The 15,320-nt window shown below is 40.8% G+C and overlaps 1 protein-coding gene across 1 annotated transcript; it reads left to right on the top strand.

Annotated features, from left to right (window-relative positions):
* Positions 1–11,761: 11,761 nt before the first annotated feature.
* Positions 11,762–12,148, top strand: LOC138880792 (uncharacterized). The gene has a single exon (XM_070160969.1). The coding sequence runs from the start codon at positions 11,762–11,764 to the stop codon at positions 12,146–12,148; it is 387 nt and encodes a 128-aa protein (XP_070017070.1).
* The last annotated feature ends 3,172 nt before the right edge of the window (positions 12,149–15,320 follow it).

The raw sequence follows: 15,320 nt of genomic DNA, 5'->3' as shown, positions 1-15,320 counted from the left end.
CTAACTCGTATAAACGTCTACTTGCATCCACAAATCAACGCCCTGCCCCACAAAGTAGTGCGATTACATTAAAAACTTCATTGTACTCGGTAAGTATCATATTCTCCTTCACTTTAAATTCGGATGAGAATATAAAAGGTAATATAATGTATATATGTATCGAAGCAATAACATAAATAAAGCATTTCGTAGTCATAGAACATTTGCGAAACCAATCGCATTTTAGAAAATTTGAACATGTGCCAATAGGACTTTCATAACATACATAAAGCTAACTTTTAAATGAGCACCTAAGGACACATGTATAGTGAGTCACTGATGCAGTCTGGTCGGAGGTATCCATTCGACCGACAAAGCCATCTCACCATAATGCTGTAATCTGACATTAATCCTACCTGGGGTATCAGCTCGACTGGTTTTGCCGTCTCTATCATAACCTAGTATGGATCTGACATGAAGTTGCTAGCATGATGAGTCCGAAACCAAAATGGCAAGTTTTTGGATTCCAATTACGTTTCTACAGCTATTAAAAAAGTTACATTTGTACCTAAAACGCAGTATTATACTGCACTTTACGTTAATGAAATTTTAGTCGTTAAAGTAAAACACAGTATAATACTGCGTTTTACTAAATAATTCATTTTTTTTATGTAAAACACAATATAATATTGCGTTTTACTAAAGTGCAGTATTATACTGCATTTTGCTTCATTTGGGCCCACCAATAAGTGTTCTGCGGATAACTGACATAACAATAATTCAAACACATAAAATGCGGTATTAAACTGCGTTTTACAAAAAAAAAAATCTACACCCCGAGCTAGGACTTGCCTTATTTGAAGGCATTAAGATTTTATAAAAATCCATCCAAAACTTACCTTCAAACTTCCATTCATATTTCTCTTCTTGTTATCAATCATTTTTTTATAATGTCTGAAGAGCCAAAAATAAGAGTTTCCTTATATTGGGTGGGAGGGGGGGGGGGTAAGGTTGTAACAGAGAATAACTCTATGAGGTATAGTTCACCTCCACAATGTCATGTTAAATTGCCGCTTACAATGGAGTACGATAAATTGGTATCGTTGTTACGTAAAAAAATGAGTGTGAGGAAACGTTCGGTGAGTCTTAATGTAACCGGTAGATTTCCGTATTTTGTAACTCCTCAAGGGTTTGCTTATTACCCTGAGTTTAACATCGAAGATGATGAATACAGGGAATTTATTGTAATAAAATTGTTGGAAATGTACGTCAAGGTTGAAGACGTTCCCAATAATGAGGGTGTGCATAGTAAGGATAACCCCCAATCATCGGGTGGTTATTCTGGAGCAGTTTTTGCCGAATAGATTCCTGATGAAAGAGCTTGCCTTGATTTCAACTTGTAACCACTGGCAAATGAGCAGCGAGAAAATAATTTCTTGACTTTATATAATCCACAAGACGACTGGTAAACTTCAATTTTTCTACTCTTTGCGATGTTTATTTTATGCTTGAATTGGATTTGTATTAAAACTCATATTTGTCATAGGGGGTACCGTCTGAATATGAATTTTACAAGTTATAACCTTATTCCTAATTGGAATATGTGTATTTTTGGTGTGTCGGACCACGGCGGTCTACCCAGGAGTCATGAGCAACAAGAAAATGTCCATCATGGAACGTCAACACAATACGAATTGTAAGTAAAGTGATATAGCTATATGTAAAGTATTTATCTAGTTGAGTAGCTTATCGTTTTGTTCTTTTTGTGCAGTGAAAATGTGCAACTTGATGTTCTTGACCTCACACAGTTGCCCATAGATGACGTATTGACTCATAATTTGGTAGATACGCAGAGTCAGGAAGATGATAGTGATTATGACAACAATGCCGATGAGTCTCGAGATGACACACCCTTCCCTGATGAGGGTGATGATGAGGAGGAAGTGAATGTTAAATCTATGCTGACGAGGGAGCATGCTCCTCTGATTCCCGTTAAACCAAGAGTGTACGAGTCCCACGTGCCATTTCATGAGCAGAATATTCCCTACCTTGACAATTTGCTAAGTATGCTGGACGTGGATGCCCTCATAAGGGATGCTGACAAATTACAGTCAGCAATGTGGGATGAGTCTAGACCAGTGGTGCTGGCAAAGGTCATGTATTTCCTTAATAAAGCTCAGCTAATCAAGGTTGTAAAAATCTACAGCATAAGAGAGTGCCGTGAGATGACGGTAAGGGAGTCAACTTCGGAGGTATACAAGGTTGTATGCCGTAAAGACATTATGGGTTATCACTGGATGTTGCGTGCTAGCAAGAAGAAATCAAGGTTGTGGAAAGTGGGTAAATATATTAGCACCCACAGATATGAAATTATGACGACCCAAAGGGTCATCACCTGTTTTTTTATCTATTCTATGCTTCTGGAGCCTTGAAAACCTCATTTAGAGTCACTTCGATTTGTGTGCATAGTCCGGGCACGTAGCCGGAAAGTTTAAATATAAAATTCTGTGAAAAATTCTAAGTTTTGATATTAAAATGAATAAATGTGAGTTCGGTCAACATTTTGGATAAATGGACCCAAACTCGTAATTTGATGGTCCCGGAGGGTCCGTAGGTTAATATAGGACTTGGGCGTATGCCCAGAATCGAATTCCGAGGTTCCAAGACCGAGAAATGAATTTTTGAGTTAAAATTGTTTTCTGAAAATATTTACGGAAATTGGAAATAAAATCTGATTAGAAAGCGATGGTATCGGGTCCGTATTTTGGTTTCGGTGCCCGGTACATGTCTTATATGTGGTTTAAGTCCTTTCTGTAAATTTTGGTTGAAAACGGATTTCGTTTGACGTGTTTTGGACTTAAAATGAAACATTTGATCTTTTATGAAGTTTGAAAGAATTCATGAGATTTGAGGTTTAATCCGATGTTTGTGATGTTATTTTGGCAAATAAGGTCGTAGGATATTTGTGAGGTTGTGTGTGTATTTGGTTTGGAGCCTCGAGGGCTCGGGTGAGTTTTGGATTGGCGACAGGTGCATTTTTGAACTTGAGAAGATTTGGTATGTTCTATTCTACAATCTTCACATTTGCGAAGCAGGTCTCGCAAATGTAAGCCTGGCATCGCAAATGCGAGAAAGGGAATTCTGCAGCCGGGTCACAAATGCGACCATTTGGTTCGCAAATGCGAAGGTGAGCCAGTCGCAAATGTGACGTTTTTGCTCGCAAATGCGAAGTCCGAGATTTTTCAAAGGGTATGCAAATGTGAACCCTGTTTCAGATTTCCCATATCTGCAGAGGTCGGGGTTCGCAAATGCGAACCCGTGTTCGCATTTCCCATATCAGAGACCTGCAATTTTCTACACTTAACCGATTTTGAACCCCATTTTTCATATTTTCTCAAACTCAAACACACTTAGGCGATTTTCCAAGAATCCTTTCGTCTCCAAATCAATTGTAAGTTTGTTTTTACTCATTTCTTGCAATCATTAACATCCTTTAACATGTTTTCAACCTAAAATCAAAGATTTTCATGGGGGAAATTGAGTGTTTTGGGTAGAACTTTGGTTTTTCTGAAATTGGGGATTTGGACCTCAATTTGAGGTCCGATTTCAAAATAAATCATATATATTGGTTCGTGGAGGCGTGGGTAATCGGGTTGTGGTTTGAACCTCAGGTTTTGACCAAGTGGGCCCAGGGGCGATTTTTGAAATTTTAGGCAAAACTTATGGGAAATTTATTTTTATGCATTCAAATTGATTCATTTAGCGTTTATCGATGTAATTAAGTAACTAGTGACTAGATTCGAGCGAATTTGTGGTGGAATCAAAGGGTAAAGCTATTATTGAGACTTGAGTTGAGTTCAAAGCATCGAGGTAAGTGTTTGGTCTAACCTTAGCTTGAGGGATTAGGAGTTGAATCATATTTGCTACTTGGTTTTTGTCGAGTTCGACATATAGGCATGGTGACGAGTATCTATACGTTGGTGTCGAGCATGACCGTGGGTCTTAAATTGATAATTGTTGTATTTCTTAATTTATTCCATGAAAGTTGTGATTGATGATTCTCGATATTAAGCAGGGATTTAGTTTATTTCCGTGGATTTTAGTTAAGACCGAGTATTGGTATTAATGGTGACAAAGTAGAGGTTGAATAAGATTGGTTATAGATGACTCTCCCTTACCGGGACATTTGATTTGACATTATTGTTTCCCTTGCCGGGAAGTTATTACTTTGATTTGCTCCCTTGCCAGGATTGTAGTATTATATTGTGATGGACTGAAATGAGAGCGGGTGGTATGCCTACCACAAGTTATATTGAAATGGGAGCGGGTGGTATGCCTACCACAAGTTGTGATGAAATGGGAGTGGGTGGTATGCCTACCACAAGTTATATTGAAATGGGAGCGGGTGGTACGCCTACCACAAAATATTGATGAAATGGGAGCGGGTGGTACGCCTACCACAAGTTATGATAAAATAGGAGCGGGTGGTAAGCCTACCACTAGATATGAGAAATGGGATCAGGTTGCACGCCTGCAACGAGATGAGCATTGAAAGTGAAAGTTGTTTTTATCTATTCTTATCCGTGATAGCAGCTTAATAGTTGACTTCATTATCATTTCTTAAGGATTCTGTTTATTTGGATATCCCCAAAGCATGCTTCCCCTCCCAGTTTTACTTGTTTATTTCCTGTTATTTCTTTCGCCATATATTATATAACTGCACAGATTTATCTGGAGTCTAGTCCTAGACTCGTCACTACCTTGCCGGGGTTAGGCCAGACACTTACCAGCACATGGGGTCGGTCGTGCTGATGCTACACTATGCACTTATGTGTAGATACCGGAGCAGCGTTTGAGCAGCATCATTAGATCTGGAGCCAACCTTCAGTTCACCGAGACACCGAGGTAGCCTTCCAGGCGTTCGCAGGCCTGACGTATCCTATATCTTATATTTCATTCTTTTATCTCATGTATTCGAGACAAACAATGTATTATTTCTTTCAAACAGTTGTATTTAGTACTCTTAGTAGTCTGTGAGTGACGTGACACCAGTCCTTGGGTAGAGATATATGTTTATTTGAGCCTTATCTTCCTATATGCTAATTGCACCTCAATTCACAATAATTGTCTGGCGGGTACCACACTAGTGGATTCTGAGGGGTGCCTAACACCTTCCCCTTAGAATAATTTCAATCCCTTACCCTATCTCTGGTTGTTCAAATCAAACCCTTTGGTGTCTTAATACACCCTAATCATTAGGTGGCGGCTCTTCAAATGCAAACCCGGTTTCCAAAAGGAACGAGTTACCCCTCCAAATGTCATAAACCTGATTTCGCGAGAAAAAGGAGGCATGAAAGCATGGCGACTCTGCTGGGAATTTTTAGGCTTTTACCATTTCATAATATTATTGTGAATTTATGCTTCCTTACGTGCAATTACTTGTTTATTTCTTTCAAGCATTCAATCTCCTTTTCAATTGCAAAACTGACTTGTCTTTTTGTTTCCTTTACTGCTTTCCTTCATTGCCGCTTTAAATTATGAAATTGTTGTATTTACTGGTTTCTTAAATGTGCAAATACGTGACAACATGCCTTTAATTGTTGCATAATCATGCTCAACATCATATTCCACTCGTGCCAAACAAATCCTATAGCAACGCTTATAATAAATGGTTGTGCCCTTCCGATATTATCACCCCCCAAATCCAAAAAAGGCATATTTGCGGTAAAACTAGTCGATCAACGGTGTAGTCGACGGTTCCGTTCCTTTCCCCCTTGAGTTGTCTGCTTAAGGGTACCAGTCTAAAACCCTATAGAAACCCTACTCTGTTTAACTATGCATGCATCATGGTCAAACCTAGCTGAGTCAGTTATATTGTTTGCATAATGACTCTTTAAGATAGCCTTGTCCAAAATCCACTGGTTTCCCTAAAACCCAAACGGATATCATCACGTTCTGTGCATTTATTCGGAGATATTGAAATGACACCCTTACTAGAAGAAATAGGAGGATTGGCCGGTATACCATGGGAAACGACGGGTTTGTTAATGCTCGAGAACCGCAAAGGAAGGGGTTTTCTCAAAATGATGGGTCTGAAAAAAAAATTCTGAGCTCACATGTTTGAAGGATTCCTACATCCCTTTTGATTATTTGTATGAGAGGTACGGTCACAGCAAATCCTACCGTACCTATCCTGACGAGTTTGCCATCACATCATTAGGGCATATTCACCGAAAGGTCTTTATATTCATGTTTTGCTTCCTGGGGTTGATCGTGTTTCTAATGAAGAAAGCAAGAATCCACACCAGACTAGCTATGGTGACCAAGACCTTATGGAAGGAATTAGCGGTCAACCATTTAACATTGTGCCCATGGTCATTGCAGAAATATACCGAGCCCTAGAGAGGTGTCAACAGGGAGCCAAACACTTTGAAGGTTGCAATTTGGTACTTCAATTTTGGCTCGTGGAGAATCTCAAAAAGGGTAAATACCGATAAGAAATTCAGCGAAGGGACTGGGATGATCATATCGCTTTTCATCATCCAAAGCGAATGAACTACATGCCTAATATGTTCGCCCAACAGGAAAATACTAGAGAATGGGTCGAGATCTTCGAAAATATGACTGAGAACCAGGTGAAATGGATTTTTGAGTGGTTTCCAACCGAGAAGTTCATTGTCCGATCCAGAGATGCACCTTTTCTGAAATTAATCGGTCTAACATGAACGTACCCTTACGTCCCTCTCCGGGTTATGAGGCAAGCTGGTAGGAAATAGGTTGTACCCAGGGTCGACAAGATGAGTCACTTCCGGGCCGAGTTACAGGATGATGATAGTCCTTACAAGTGCCAAGCTCAGTATATGTGGCACTTCAAGATCGTCATGGGAAGAGATACCATCGAGCCAGATAGATACCATGCTGGTTGTGCTCCCTATTATTCAGGCTGGTTGGAGGATAATCATAATGGTCTGGGACAGCCTAGGTTTGTTCGAGGTAACAGGATCATAGATGAAAACGCCAAGGCCCAGGTCAAATACAATCAACCGCGCAAGAAAATCTGGGAATGCGAAAGCGAGCACCGTGAGATACAGGAAGCCAATCAAAAGCTAATTGAGGAATGGAAGGATATGGTTGTCAGTGCCAATAAGCGACTGGAATATTTGGAGCAAGGCATAGTGGAGTTGTAGAAGAAATTTCTCAAGAGGGTCGAAGACTGCCGAAATGCTGAAGGGAACGAAGGCGGACACCTAGCCAAAGCCTACCTGTTGCTGGGACTTCGCGAGCTGGGAAATCTATTCGATGGAGCCAGAGATGTTGAATCTGGGGAAGTTTCTTCTGGGGCCAAGTAGGTAGGAGTTTTTCCTTTCACTTTATAAAATGTAATAAGGCCAATGGCCACTAGAAACTTTTATTTCCTGTTATTTAGTGTCGATTTGGGATTCGTATACTTTTTTATCAATAAAATGAGGCATTTAGCATTCCATGTTCTCCAAATCAACTTGCCGGTAGGCCTACTTCGGTCACAACGAGGCTCCCAATTAGGATACACTTTATATTTCCGCACTATGTGTTTAAATATTGCAAAATTTTTCTTATGATCCTCACTAACTTGTTACCTTGTTGTTTTTACTTTTTGTCTATTTCCCATCCCCTAGTTTGTGCACTTTGGCAACATCATCCTATTTCACGAAATCCAGGGGCCCTCCACCTACTCCTCCTCTTAGTCCTGTCAGAAATAATAACAAAGAGAAGATGAAAGATTTGAACAATGCCAGAAAGGAAAACTCAACTGAACGGGTAGAGGTCACTCATGGTCACGGTACTCTGGTTCCCAAAGAAAATGCATCCCAACTGGAACAAAAGCTGCTGAAATTTCAGGAAGAACTTGATCAGGTTCGGAATCTGGATAATCTGTCATTTTCCCTCACTACTCCAGACATCAATTTCCCAAATGCTCAGAATCCTATACCTCCACAGAACATCTCGAAGCAGCCAAGCCATCCCCGCTCCTCACCACCACTGCAACACATGCCATACCTCAAATAACACCCCACTGCTCATCCTAGAACTCAAGAACTCCACAAATGACCACTGCCACACCCAACATAATACCCCTATCTACGTGGAGACTATGCCACACTCTACCCATCCCATCTCAAGCATACCCGCGTCCGATGATAAAGACTTGCTCATCAGAAACCTGGCCAAAGAACTTACGAAATTGACTAGCAGAATTCAAGGCGTTGAAGGAAGTAAGGGAATTGAAGGGCTGAACTATGAAGATCTTTGCATACAGCCCGATGTCGAACTTCCCGAGGGTACAAACCTCCTAAGTTCGAGATGTTTGATGGTACAGGGGATACAAAGGTCCATTTGAGAATGTACTGTGACAAATTGGTTAGGGTAAGAAGAGACGAGAAAATCTGCAAGAAGCTTTTCATGAGGAGCTTGAAGGGAGATGCTTTGTCTTGGTACATTAGTTAAGATCCAAAGAAGTGGTCGAACTGGGTAAGCATGGCGTCCGAATTTATGGACTAGTTCAGGTTTAACACGGAGAATGCACCGGATGTGTTCTATATTCAAAATCTAAAGAAGAAGCCCATAGAAACATTCCGCGAGTATGCTACTCGTTGGAGGTCCAAAGCTGCTAAGGTTAGACCTGCCTTAAAAGAAGAGCAAATGAACAAATTCTCCGTACGGTCCCAAGACCCACACTATTATGAGAGGATGATGATGATCGAGGGCCATAAATTGTCTGACATTATCAAGCTGGGAGAAAGGATCGAAGAGGTCATCAAAAGCGGTATGGTTACGAACTTCGAGGCCTTGCAAGCTACAAATAAGGCCTTACAGTTAGGTGGTATGTCCAAAAAAGGGACGTATGAGCCGTAATGGTGGCACAGAGAACCAAATCTCCCATCAAATACCAAGCCTCCCTATGCTTCTACTCCCATATCAGCTTACTCCGAACTACTAATCACCCTCACCCTCTTACCAAAATCAACCACGCACTTATCAATCACCTCCCACATATCCTACTTCACCCAAATATTCCCAACCCGCATATGTTTACCAAGCCTACAATGCTCAACCATCCCACTATCAATCCTCCATGCCAAAACTTTCCTAGACCTTGACCAAACTTTGACTGAAGGCCTCCAAAACAATATACGGTTATTGCTGAACCTATCGACTAGTTGTATGAAAGACTTAAAGTTGTTGGTTATGTCGCCCCTATCCCTACTACAACCCCTGAGAACCCCTCTCAATAGGTTAATCCAAATAAATTATGTGCATACCATTCCGACATGAAAGGACACACCATTGATGAATGCCATTCTCTAAAAGATAAGATCCAGGCTTTAATTGATAACAGGATTATTGTGGTAAAGGAACCTGCTCCAAATGTCCGCAATAACCCTCTTCCAGACCACAAGGGAGGAGGTGTTCACATGATCGAAATAGAGGATGATTGGATCCCAAGGGATCGATCGATTTGATCATAGAATGTGACGACCCAAAGAAAACCATAGTCACCATTAATCTGATCGTAGTCCAGATTCAGCCCTTTGGGGATGCTGAGGTAAATATGTCCATGGAACTTGAGTTTGAAGCGACATTTTCTGAAAAAACGCCAGCACCAATTGAGGTCGAATTCACGTCTCCAGCTAATGCACCTGCACCATTTGAAGTTGCCGTTCTACCGCCCAAGGTGTATACTCCACCCGGAGTAAAGATAGCCACGCCAATTCCAGTGGCAATGTCGGTCATGACATAATTCCATGCAAAGGCTATACCATGGGACTACACAGCCAAGGCAAGAAGGAAAGGCAAGTTTATGTTCGGAGAAGCTGTTGCGACACATGGTTTGACGAGAATTGTTATGGTTTACACCCCGGAACATTTGGCTGAGTCAAGCAAGTAGGCCTCTAGTCGGCCAACCATCACCGAGACTGGACCAAATGACCTATGGAGAAGGATACAAGCCAAGGAATACTCGGTCATTGACCAGCTGAACAAAACACCTGCGTAAATTTCTATCCTTGCTTTGCTACAAAATTTCGATGCTCACAAGAATGCCCTATTAAGGGTGCTGAGCGAAGCATATGTGCTAAGCAACATCACCGATGGGGAAATGGCTAACATGGTGGGATATGTATTGGAAAGTCACAAGATCACTTTTCATGAAGATGAGCTGACACCAGAAGGGTTGAGTCACAACAAGGCATTGCACATCACCGTACAATACAAGGATTATTTTATCTCCAGAATCCTGATTGATGGAGGGTCCAGCCTCAACATTTATTCATTGGTAACACTCAGGATGTTAGGTAAGGGACTACATGAGATCAAGGACGGGGCTATCAACGTGAAAGATTTCGACGGTTCCCAAAGGTCCATCATTGGGGAAATCAATCTGTGTTTGCAAATGGGGCCTACTTGGTTCGATGTTTATTTTCAAGTGATAGACGTGCCAGCATCTTACAATCTGTTGTTGGGACGACCTTGGATTCATGCCGTTGGGGCTGTAGCATTAACATTACATCATGCGGTGAAGTTTGAGTATAATCACAAGGAGGTGATCATTCATGGCAACGGTAGCAATCCCATATACAGTCGCCAGACCATCCCAGCAATATGAGGCAAAAGAAGGATAGGTGGGGAGACCTATCACCACATCGAGCGGGTCAACGCCATTGACAAGGACAAATGGTGGGACAAAAAAATTAAGAGCATATTGAACTGGAGCGGATACGAACCTGGAAGGGGCTTGGCAAGAACCTCCAAGGGATCGCTAAGCCTATAAAACTCAAGAAGCATGGCACCACCTTCGAACTGGGATATAAGTATACCTGGGAGGAATTCAACAACTGGTTACCACCATGGCACAGTACTTACTATCCGTTGGAGCAACCAATACCACATTTGGAACAGCCTTTTCAACCGGCCGATATTATCTGTGTGTCAAAAGAAGAGGAAGCGCTGGTGAGGAATTTGTTCCTAGAAGACGATGATATGGATTGTTGTGTTGTTTTTGAGGAGGAGGGGGAGGAAGGCCCTTCTATACAGGTTGTAAGTAGAGGAGCATGCCTCAATAACTGGACCATCAGAACCCCCAGAGTCCGGCGATCCTCGGGGTAGCAAGGCTGAACAAGCATCATGCACTATCTTTTATTGTTACTGGTTAATTTTTTTCTTTTGCATTCTTAAGTCCCGCAATAATATCTTCAATGTTCAAAACAGTTATGAAATTTATCAAAACATTTCGATTTCCCTTATAAATCAACACTCTTATTATTTTCTCTCATGATTTTACTTATACAACATTACTGTTACTTATCTTGATTAACCAATGACTATGGCATGCAATGAGATAACGCAATAAACATACATAGATTCAGAGGAAGATTGACATACTAGAAGAGATTGTTAAAGAAGTTGAGAACTTTGAAAATCGACCTAAGTCCAACCTGGACGAGACGAAAATTGTTAATCTGGGGGAAAAAGAGAATGTCAAAGAAACATGAATCAGCGTTCACTTATCGCCATAAGAAAAAAAGGAATACACAGAATTTCTAAGAGAATATAAAGACGTATTTTCCTGACAATGAAGTATCATTTGTAGGAGAAGACATTGCAGAATCCAATGATGGTTGGAGAATATTTTTCGATGGATCAACAAATTTTAAAGGAGTCAGCTTAGGAGCAGTCCTAGTATCAGAAACCAGTCAACATTATCCGGTGTTTGCCAAACTCTAAAGCCTGCATCCTAGGGATCAAGATGGCCATTGACATGAACATTCAAGAGTTGGTAGTGATTAGAGATTCATACTTGCTTATATATCAGATGCGAGGAGAATGGGTGACCAAGAACTCCAAGATACTCCCGTATATGCACCATGTGCAGGAACTGAGGAAGAGGTCCACAAAGACGGAATTCCAGCATGTTCCCAAAATCCAGAATAAGTTCGCCGATGCGTTGGTTACCCTATCATCCATGATACAACATTTAGACAAAAACTTCATTGATCCCATTCATGTAAAGATCCATGATCAGCCAGCTTATTGCACACATGTTGAAGAAGAGGCATACGAAATACCTTGGTTTCATCATATCAAGGAATATTTGACAAAAGGAGGATACCCAGAACTTGCAAATACTATTTAGAAATGCACACTTCGGAGGCTGTCCAATAATTTCTTCCAGAGCGGAGGAATCCTATATAGGAGGACTCCTGATTTGGGATTGTTGAGGTATGTTGATGCAAAGGAAGCATCCAAGCTACTAGAGGAAATCCACGTTGGGACCGGCGGTCCATATATGAACGGTTTTATCTTAGCAAAGAAGATCCTCCGAGTTAGTTACCTTTTGATGACTATAGAGAAAGACTGAATCCTATATGTCCGAAAATGCCACCACTGCCAAATACATGGAGACACGATAAAGGTACCTCCCAATGAGCTTAATGCAACAAGCTCACCATGGCCTTTCACCGCTTGGGGGTGGATGTTATTGGACCCATCGAGCATGCCGCTTCCAACGGGCACAGATTCAACCTAGTGGTGATTGACTATTTTACCAAATGGGTTGAAGCAGCATCTTACAGAGCAGTGACTAAGAAAGTCGTGGTAAACTTTGTCCACGACCGCATTGTTTGTCGGTTAGGAATTCCAGAGTCAATCATTACTGATAGTGGCTCCAACCTTAACAACTACTTGATGAGAGCTGTGTGTGAAAAATTCAAAATCCGACATAAGAATTCTACAGCCTATAGGCCTCAGATTAATGGAGTTGTAGAAGCCGCCAACAAGAATATCAAAAAGATATTGAGGAAACTTATATAGAAGCATAAGCAATGGCACGTAAAGCTATCATTTTCCTTATTGGGGTATCGCACCACAGTCCGCACATCAGCTGAGGCAACTCCTTATATGCTGGTTTATGGTACAGAAGACGTCATTCCCGCCGAGGTGGAAATTCCTTCTTTAAGAATCATACAAGAAGCAGAGCTCGACGATGCAGAATGGGTGAGAAGTCATTACGAGCAGCTGGCTCTTATAGATGGAAAGAGATATGCAGTTTTCCATGGTCAACTTTATCAAAACAAAATGACTCGAGCCTTCAACAAGAGAGTCAAGCCATGACAGTTCATATCGGGGCAGCTGGTGTTAAAGAAAATTTTCCCGCATCAAGATGAAGCCAAAGGGAAGTTCTCTCCCAACTGGCAGAGTCCATACATGGTTCACCGGGTTCTGACAGGAGGAGCCCTTATACTTGCAGAAATGGACAAAGAAGTTTGGCCAAAACCAATCAATTCAGATGCAGTCAAGCGTTACTATGTGTAATTTTCATGCTTCCCTTATATGATGTAAACTGAACAATGTCTGACCTGATTCCCGTTTAAGAGTGCATACGTAGGCAGCCTTATGGGTTCGGTCACAATTCAATAAAAATTTCATTTCCCCCTTGCAATTGGAAACTGGGGCAGAATTTTGAGGAGGACACTCAAAATTCCAAAGTAATTATAGCCAAATCATCGAAAGCAGCCGCCAGAAGCATCAACCCGTTAAACTGGGGCAGAATCTTGAGGAGGACCCTCAAAATTCTGTAGCAAGAGAGGTCGCAATGTCTTGAGCCACCTCACAGTCATCGGTTCATCTAAAAGTTGTTTCTTAAATATATACTTATGTCATATTTTTACAAATTCATGCATGTTTATTATCGAAGTCGCCTTGTTCAACAACGCTGCCCCCAATAATACATGTCGTATCACCAGATCAAAGCCGAACTGGTCAAGCAAGGCTAGCAGGGACACGAACTAACCTCCTCTCTACAAAACTCATGATTTTTCTTTGGATGCAGGCACTTGGATTGCGAAAGCATCTGACATACTATGCACTCACGAGACAAATGTTGTTCAGGTGTACAACCCTCAGAATTGTTGCACTTACCAACATTTGCTATCCACGCATGCTAGTGATATTCTCTATACTGCAATGTCCTCAGCAGGCACAATATCACAACCTACTATCAGCTAAGAAACTATATTACCATTTGCCATTTTATCTGTATTGCATAAGGCTACCATTCTGCCTTCTGAGACTAAACACTATCTCCCTCTGCATTTTCGCATTGCATAAGGCTACCATTCTGCCTTTCAAGACTAAACACTGTCTCTCTCTGCATTTTTACATTGCATAACGCTACCATTCTGTCTACCAATCTGTGAAGGATTAGTCGTAGAAGCGATCTCGCATTTGCGAGAGTGGACACGCATCTGCGGAGTTGGACATTTTCTCAAAAATGACATCTGCAATTGGTTTTCCGCTTCTGCAGTAGCGCATATGTGTTTTTGTTGTCCGCACCTGCGGTGGAGAACAAATTCCAACATTTCGCTTATGCAATAATTTATCCGCTTTTGTGGAACCGCATCTGCGAGAATCCATCCACATATGCGGTCAACGGGAATCAGACCTGGGCATATTAGGCTTTTTACATTTTCTCATTCCCAAACCATTTTTATACTCGTCCAAGCAGATCTTTGGACAATGTTTGGCAATATTTGAACACTCTTAGCATTTTTTGAGTTATTAGACTTAGAGAAGAACAAGTCTTGAAGCTAGGGTTTGCACACACACTTGGGTCTTGAAGATTTGAAGCTTGTGGTTAAGATTTTCTTACCCATTTATGTTTATTTCTTCATTTCCTTGCTTTGTATTTGTATATCTAAGTGTGTAGTAATTTATCCAACACTTGAATCTTGTTTATGGAAATATTCTTATTTAAAGTGTGGATTAAATACCTTGTTGTGCTTATGTATTGAATGATTTTTTATTTATTTATGAAGTGAGTTATTATTATTTTAATTATTCTTGTTATTTAATGTCTCCAAAGGGATTATCTAACCCTAAGACTCGCCCATTAACTCCTAATTAATTTTGGAAAAGATAATTTGGGGTTGGGAAAGATTAATTAACAAGAACTTGAGGTTTTAACCCTCATTTTATAGATTCTACCTAGGGATGAGATTGAACTACTTGTAGGCATTCCGGGTGTTCTTAATCTCTTAATTGTTTTAGGGATAATTCAATTAGGAAGTCTTGTTAGTCTTCGGAAGAAGCAAATTAAGAATTAGTATCCGTGGCTAATTAACATAAACTCACTCATATTTGTAAAATCGTGAAATACATTGGATCGTTACTTGAGTGTAATTCCTGATACATTCATCCTTGTATCCATTGATCGTTTTACTTGCTTTCTAGGTTAGTTTACATTTCCGCATTTAGGTATAAACATTTTCAAACCAAATTCTTAGTGTTTGGCATTGTGCGATAAATGA

Source organism: Nicotiana sylvestris, chromosome 11 (assembly GCF_000393655.2).
Source record: "Nicotiana sylvestris chromosome 11, ASM39365v2, whole genome shotgun sequence".
Classification (NCBI taxonomy): Eukaryota; Viridiplantae; Streptophyta; class Magnoliopsida; order Solanales; family Solanaceae; genus Nicotiana; species Nicotiana sylvestris.
Note: the sequence above shows the minus strand (reverse complement) of the source record. Positions and strands in the feature narration are given on the sequence as shown.

Coding starts and splice junctions, on each gene's coding strand:
- LOC138880792 (XM_070160969.1), top strand. CDS start 11,762: ATGGCCATTGACATGAACATTCAAGAGTTGGTAGTGATTAGAGATTCA.